The 7,881-nt window shown below is 40.7% G+C and overlaps 2 protein-coding genes across 4 annotated transcripts in view; one reads left to right on the forward strand and one right to left on the reverse strand.

Moving 5' to 3' along the window:
- LOC101858185 (helicase POLQ-like) overlaps window positions 1-1,153 on the reverse strand; it is a 28,765-nt gene extending 27,612 nt beyond the window's left edge. For both annotated transcript variants that reach the window (XM_005099377.3, XM_005099376.3), the window contains exon 1: window positions 1,035-1,153. The gene's annotated coding sequence lies outside the window, so the exon portion shown is untranslated. The remainder of the gene's footprint in view (window positions 1-1,034) is intronic.
- Window positions 1,154-1,255: 102 nt separating this feature from the next.
- LOC101858555 (RING finger protein 37) lies at window positions 1,256-6,013 on the forward strand. Of its 2 annotated transcripts, none has more exons than XM_005099378.3 (2): window positions 1,256-1,300; window positions 4,109-6,011. In XM_005099378.3, exon 2 carries the CDS (start codon window positions 4,123-4,125, stop codon window positions 5,764-5,766), a length of 1,644 nt encoding a protein of 547 aa, XP_005099435.1. In that variant the 5' UTR covers window positions 1,256-1,300; window positions 4,109-4,122; the 3' UTR covers window positions 5,767-6,011. The 2 variants fall into 2 exon arrangements, with proteins under 2 accessions (XP_005099435.1, XP_012938555.1); XM_013083101.2 differs by lacking the exon at window positions 1,256-1,300 and adding an exon at window positions 1,978-2,013 and having other exon boundaries at window positions 4,109-6,013.
- Window positions 6,014-7,881: the final 1,868 nt, after the last annotated feature.

The raw sequence follows: 7,881 nt of genomic DNA on the forward strand, positions 1-7,881 counted from the left end.
GAAAATTGGAAGCACTGAACGTTAGAACTATAGAACGAAGACACTTCCTTTTTTCCGGACCCGAGTCCGAATAACATTTTTTCATATTCGGACTCGAGTCCGAATAAGATTTTTAAAAATTCAGACTCCCGAATATGAAAAAATGTTATTCGGACTCGAATCCGAATAACGACGGCCTTTCGGTAACATTTCAGATGATTTAGATCAAGATCTAGATTCTAGATCCAGATAGTAGGCCCACTTGGACATGATGGAAGACTGCACAAAAATTGCCGTAAAGAGGCAGGAGGATTAAATCTAGATCTATCTAGATCTAGATCTACCACCCCCTCCCCCCCTCTCCTGCATTTTTAATCACTAATAATATTTTTTTTTTTTAAACAACTTCAAAGCAACTCTACAAATTAGGCCTAGAATTTATGAGACTGTTGGTCAGTCGGGAGGAGGAGAAAAGAAAAAAAAAACTGTCCGGGATCGAACCGCCTCAAAAATCATTGCACGACTTCAAACGCTGACGCGCTGTCAATTCAGCTGAGCCATCAGAACTTCTGAGAGAGGTGTAGATTTTAGCATGATATACATAGACACTTCCATCTTTGGTGCCATGCGGTTGGCTATACTTAGATGTAGTCACATGATTGGAGGGGTATCCTGGTCTGACGTCAAACAAGATGGGCGCCTTACCTAAAAATAGTTTGCGTCTTAATAATCGCATGTCACTATGCCTAACTAAAAGTTCTACTTTTCTCTACCTCAAGAGAAGCTAGCTAGAAGTGCAGAAAAAGCACTTCTAAGTAAGACTAGATTGTCATCAGACTGATACTGACACTGATGATTAGTTAATTTGTCACTAATTAAGAGTCAGTGTAGTGTCGGTGTCAGGGTGTGTTGGCAGTGTAAGTGTTGTTTTTACGTTTATTTGTGTAGTGTAGTAAAAGTATGGACTAAAAAACGTAGGGTCGTAGGCCTGCACACACACCACAAGAATAACCCAAAAAATTCAATCCACGCCAGCCTGATTCTACTAGACTTACAAAACTAGATCTAGATCCTAGTTCTAACTTCTAACGGCTGTTCAGAACCACTGACAGTGTCAGTGACAGTGGATCCGCCATCAGCTGGCATCAGTGGCATCAACACAAAATTTGAACCTTGTCGCGAGAAACCTGGCGTCGAGAGTTACTGTTCCTGCTCTTCAACATTGCTTGTGGCAGGCAGTGTGGCAGTTCCCGCAGTTACGAACTTACGATATCTGGAAACTAGCATAGAGACATAGAAATCAAAGGAAGCCTGTGTTGTGGTTAGTTTTCGTGTTCATTATATTAGCCTAATTTTTTTTAAAAATAGAACTATAAATGTCTTAATTTATCGAGGCAGACCACTTTTTAAAGGAGAGGACTTCCGTAACGAGCGACCACTATGAGACAGAGTGGAATAAAGGGGTAGATCTAGGGGTAGGGGTGATTATCATTTGGTTGTGTTTGGGTTTGGGTTAAAATAAGCTTTAAGTTAGGGGTTAGGGTTAGAAGTTAAAGGGTTAGGTCTCTTCTTTAAATTGTGTTTGTTGGGGTGGTCACTCGTTACGGAAGTCCTTCCCTTTTTAATATACTTTTCTAAACGTTCGGTTTCAGTGAAGTGTCACATATAATAGAGCTAGAATCTCGCCTAGATTCTAGAACATGCCTTTCAAGCCTTCAAGGATTCAAGGTGAATCAAGGCTCTAGATCTATCTATACTAGATCTATAATCTAGATCTACGTGACATAGTGTATAGATCTAGAATCTAGATCTAAATCTACAGACTCGGTAACCGGTAATGAATTCATGAAGTATACAGACCCAGTAGGGGAAATTTTTTGTTATTTCTGAAAGTTTGGTTTTTTAAATTTCACGTTTGGCTATTTTTTTCTCTAGTATTTCGCGGCCAGGAGCCGGTGTCATAATCGAGGTCACGATCTGATTATAGGACGGTAAAAAGTGGAGGAAAAAAAACAAGAACTCGCAGCAGTCAAGGTATTATTAGGACTTTAGTTCCCTTCACATCTGTGAGGTAGACTCGACCGGTGTAATAGTTAACTTACGTAATCAGTGCTTTTGACTGCTTAATAACTGTGGCCCGAAAGGGGTGAACAGGGTACATATGTGGCAATGACACAGCTTTAAGTGGTATTTTATACATGTTCCCTTCAACTCTTTTGGTAGACTCTTCCAGCCTCTTTTTGTGAGCGTACTTAATCAAAGCTTGCGACTGCTTATTATGGAGTGGCCCGATAGGGGTGATAGAATAGAAGGCTATTTCTGTGGCAATGAAACAGTATTGAATTTTAGGCATACTGTTCTTTGGTGATTTAAATGAATGTCTTTTTACTTAATTTAATTTATGAAGTTTACATCTCTATGGGTAAATTTGACTGCGACAATGTTTCAAAATTAGGAAGGGAAGCAGTGGTTATTTGATTATATTGACGCTTCGCCGCCACTGTTCTTCATAATTCATTAAGTCTGCATACCCGCCAAGTAGCCTATTCGACACACCAGGCTTTAGTAGGTCATGTAGGGCCTACACAGTGTAGTCTCCAACACACTACTGTGCATCACAAACGTTACCATCTCGTGCGCTGGGCATCACCTCCCTACACTCTCTCCCAATCGCTCACTCCCCTTCCCCATCCCATTGTCAGTCTATCGCTGGCAAGTGCCATGGTCAGTGAGCCATTTTCCCCAGCAAGCGGCCATAAACAGGCCTTACAAGGATGCCGCAACAAAGTTTGCGCTGGTGTGTAGTGTGCGCCTAGCGCTGCTCGGCCTTTTGTACCATAGCTCCAACCCCCCCTCCCCTCTGCCTCTTGTCAGTTTCAAGAATGAAGGGAAGCAACTAGCTTAAAAAGTTGTGTTGTCTTTTACCACTGACCTCCCCTTGTTTTTTTCTCAGTGGCTTTATATTTTCATTTATCGACATTTTTATATATAAATATATCGATATCAAATCCACTTCCCAAAGCTTGTCGATATAAGCAGATTATATGATAATCAGTGCCATAAACTGCTGGGAGTCAAGTGAACTAATTTCGTTTTGTAAAGTGCCCTTCCCTTTTTCAACTGTCAACTGCTCATTCCTTTTATTTGTCATTTTCAGGGTCTCAGCAGAGTTTTACGATTTTTTTTTAATTTGACTGTCTGTGATGTTGTTTGAATCATTTTCCTGTCAGTCAGCTACCAATACACAGGTTTTAGAAATTATCTATCCCAAAAAAGATGACCTCTTTGAAAACAAAAAGAAGATTACAGTGGAAACCTGATATAACAGGGATGATGGGACCACAGAAAAAGTCCTGTTGTATCAGATCCCTGTTAAATCAGAAATGCAAGGGAAGTAAGCATTTGTGGACTAATCCAGCTGTATTTATTCATGGGTAGTTTCCCTTGCCACAAGTACCCACAAACATCACACCCCGGCCTCTCTCGTAGCCATGTGGCAGGCCTGCGCAGGACACGTTACACATACGTGTAGCTTGGTTTAGGGCTAGACAAGATCGAAGTCTACAGCATCGCACCGCAGCCCTCTCTCGCTTCACCCGCTGCATGTGCTTGTAGTGGCGTGGCTTGCGTGGGCTTGCTCAACCAGTGCATTACTTCTTACTTTTTACACATTGTTGACGAGCCTTTGTCTCTGCTATAACTGATTGGGCTCCGATATGGCCCTGTTATTAATAACTTTCAATAGAGACAAAGAGTAGGAAAAAACGGGGATATAAAAAATTCCTGTTATTACCAGATCCCTATTATTACCAGGCTTGTTATTTATTATAAATATGGTTTCCACGCTACTCAGATTAGACTAAATCAAATATTTTATAAATTTATATATATATATTTACCTCTTTGTACCGTACCACCCACAGATGTAGATTACAACTAGACCAGTTTACTGCCAAAACACACTTTATTTATTTTCTAGCATATGTTTCCTTACGTTATGATTTCCACGAATCATAAAGAAATTCAAATTTGTCCCATTTTAGTGAGGCTTGATTGATCACTCATATACTGATAGAGAGAATGAAAATGAATTCAGTCCGTATTCCATCCTGTCTTTTCATCTTCACAGGTCACACCGGGAGCATGATTGACTTTTCCCTGGGTGTCCTGGGCACCACTGTCTCTAGTGATAAAGTCAGCACTGATGGTCACGAACCCTCAAATTTAATCAGCACTGACCTTCGTTTGAAGAGAACCGGCTTCATGACTGAGCACTTCATAAAGCCGCCAGTGAACATAACATTCATATTCCCCTGTCACATCAGCATCCATCAAGTTACAGCTTATCCCTCTATCGGCCAACAGCAATCACTTCAGTTTGAGATCTTTGCAGCAGCTAAGCCCATTTCTAAGGCTATGAGAGAAGGCAAAAAGTTGGACAAAGTTCTGAACAACCCTTCTTCAGTGAGATCTGAGACTCCTCCATTTTTCTACAACTTGGCTAAAATGTCTGTTTCCAATAGTGCACAGATGTGTTTTTACAATCCAAATTCAAATGCAAATGTTCAGCACCAAAGCAGTAATATTCCACTTCCTGCATCTTTTGAAAACAAAGCTGTTCTGCGTCATTCTAAAAAGGAACTTCTGACGGCATGTAGTCACTTGTGTGTTCGAATCACCCAGACTCGCTCAGGCTCCACAGCTTGCTTGAGCAATATAGCCATCTGGGGTGTGCCTTCACATTCCTTGTCAAATGTCATCAGAGCTCAGATTCAGAACAAATATAACTCAATATTTTCTTCTTCAACAAAATGTGGGGCCTCAGCCTCTGGTAACAATGGCCAGACATCTGATGTCAAACAACTAAAATCAAATCCTCACTCTGTGGATGCACAGGCCACAAACTCTCAGGAACTCGACATCCCTGAGGACTTTGTTGACCCTATCACATGTGAAGTAATGGCTGTCCCAATGTTGCTGCCGAGTGGGAAGAATGTTGACATGGGTACCTTAGACAGATTCTTTAAAAGTGAAGCTTCATTTGGACGAAAACCGCGAGATCCTTTCACTGGGGTTGAATTCACAGATTCATGTAGGCCCCTTCCAAATGGTGCGTTGAAGATAAGAATAGACCATTACCTACTGAAGCACAGTCAAGATGCAGCTGTTGCTTCTGTAGCAAGGACTGTTGGTACAGCAAAATCATATACCAAGAAAGCAACTGGGGGAAAGAGTTGTGTAAGTGTAAGCTCACTGGCTCCTCCAGCACACAAACCGCGTGTTGGGGAAGACCAGCCAGTGATGGAAATGAAAAGGAAAAGCTATGTCTCATCAGCAACACCACCTAGTGTCATTCCAAAGAAAAAAGCCAAGACTGAATGTCTTCCCTTTCCTAAGGGAGATCATCATACTGAGCATGTGTCAACCTCCAGTAATGAAAGGTCGCGCAAAGTTTTCGTATCCAGTCCCAGCTCGGATTTGCTTGAGAGCCATGAGAGCCGCCTCAAAGACAGTCTTGATAGTGCTCTCCAAGCAATGCTTGGTCAAATAAGTTCATCTCCCAGCTCATCACGTACCAACAGTGACATGGATGCTGAATCCAACAGTTGTTCGTTGTGCCAAAAACCTGTTACTTCGTCCTGCGTGGCGTACGGGACTCCTTGTTCTCACATAGTTTGCCGTAATTGTTTAACACAAGCATTATCTAAAACCATCAAGTGTCCCTCATGCGGTAATACTTATCTCAAAGCTGATGTTATTAGAGTACACAATGCCAGTACTGTATAGTATAGAGGTATGTCTACCCTTTGGTCTCTCTCTCTCTCTCTCTCCCTCTCTCTCTCTCTTTCTCTCCATCTCTCTCTCCCGCCCTCATTCTCTCTCTCTACATCTATATACATGTATATATTATGTGTATTATTATGAACATGATGTATTTATGGTCAGTGTCATTCTACAATTGGCCAAATCAATTTTTTTAATTTCCAGGTAAAGCTGTAGTTCAAATAAAGACATCATGGGGTATCTCATAATATAGACTATTTTGTTTCCTCCTTCCTACTTTTTAAAAAATTGAATAATTACAGGTACCCAAGTCATGGTTCTGATTTAGGGCAATTACTTTTTTTTTAAAGCTTCAAAAAATTATTTGTGGAATATGACGTCGACCGACGGTGTGATTCACAATCTGCTCCTCCCTTTTCTTTAAGGGAAGACCCGGGTCGACGACCCAAGGCAATATCGTAGTCTAAACAGCCGTATGCACTGCTCACCGTCGAACGCTCCGTATCCCGGACTCTAGCATGGAGATCATCAGGAGAGAATGCGTCGCTGTTTCGGGCTCTTCCTCTCTACAGCTTTTCTGACGCACCGAGCCCCCTCACCGATGTGAGGTCTCCATGTTAGTTCGACTGTTTTCCTCTGCTGCCAACTTTAGGATTCATTCCAGCCTGAGTCCTCTCGCTTCAACCAGATCCAATGACTGGCTTTCTCTGCTGTCTCCTGAAGGGAGTTTGTGAGTTCGTTGCTTTTCTTTGCAGTAAGTCCTGCCACTCTCATCCACTTACGGGCGCTTGTTGCTACAAAACCTCTGCATCCTACCTCTACCGGATACAATTTTTCAAACTATCCAACTTTTGTTTTTTGCGGAAAAACATCCTTTGACATCTGTTCTATCGAGTCAAAATGAAGAAACTATTGAAAAAACACCCTAAATGACCTAAAAGGGCGTTTGAAAAGTGCAAATTGCTCTAAAAATCCTTTTAAAAATCCCTGTTTTTTCTGTTTCTCTCAAATTCTACTTTTTGACATATGTGACCTCCTGGGTGCAAGGAGTTTTCAAAAACTATAGAAGCTAGAAGCTTTAAATTTGGTGTACAGGTGCTTTAAGATCGATTCTGGGGATCTATGAAAGGGAATTGGGAAATATTGGTAACTTGAGGAAATATTCAATTTTTTTGTAATATGTACCCCAAAATTTCGTCAACTGACTCTAGGGGGTCCAATGACTTTGGGCTCACTTTTTTAGTTTTAAAGATAGGTCAAAATCCTTTCATAGATCCCCAGTTCATATAGGTTTATACTTGTGTGCCAAATTTGAGGCTGATAATTCAATATTTACTATGAAATTCGTCTGCACTAAGAAACTGGTTTGAAAATCCAAGATGGCCACCACAGAGACCCATTTTTCAGAAAAATTGAACAAATTCACCCCTAGTACATCCTATTTACCTATGAACTTCTTGCACAATTACATAAAATTGAATAAAAGTTATGCGTTTAGAAAAATTTTCCGGGAGTGTACGTCTCCCCTTAAAGTTTTCTTTTTAGTCCTTATATGTGGCATCATGATGAAATCAGGTGTTCATCAAAATAATGAAGGGTTAATCAAAGAAAACGACATTTCCTTGCCCCTTGAGCAAGTTTTATCAATTTTTGGGGGCTCAACACTTTTAATTTTAATGTTCGTTTCGTAACAATTTCTGTGTTGATTTTACTGGAAAAACATTGATCTAAAGCCAAAAAAATTTTTGTAAATTTAGAGTTGCCAAGGACACCGGAGGAAGCCACCAAACTTTGGCGGCTGGCAACCATTTTTTCTTTAATTTTAACTCTGATCCGACACCAGGCGACCTCACCTCATTCAGTCAAAAATATCTTGACTTCTGTTTATGATAGATGGGTATTTTTTCGTGATCAAAAGCAAGACAAACGCACAAGCTTCAAGATGATACCAATAACGTTAAATGCCCAAAAATTGACGAGCGCCTGATTCCAACATGTCATGACAGATTCTGTTTTCAGGCAAAGAAAAAACTGAAGCTCGCCATGAACAATAGAAGAAGTAGAAGATGGCTCCACTCCTTGGTTTTAATTCTAATAGTAATAGTGAGTCTTATGTTC

The sequence above is a fragment of the Aplysia californica genome, unplaced genomic scaffold (assembly GCF_000002075.1).
Source record: "Aplysia californica isolate F4 #8 unplaced genomic scaffold, AplCal3.0 scaffold00211, whole genome shotgun sequence".
Classification (NCBI taxonomy): Eukaryota; Metazoa; Mollusca; class Gastropoda; order Aplysiida; family Aplysiidae; genus Aplysia; species Aplysia californica.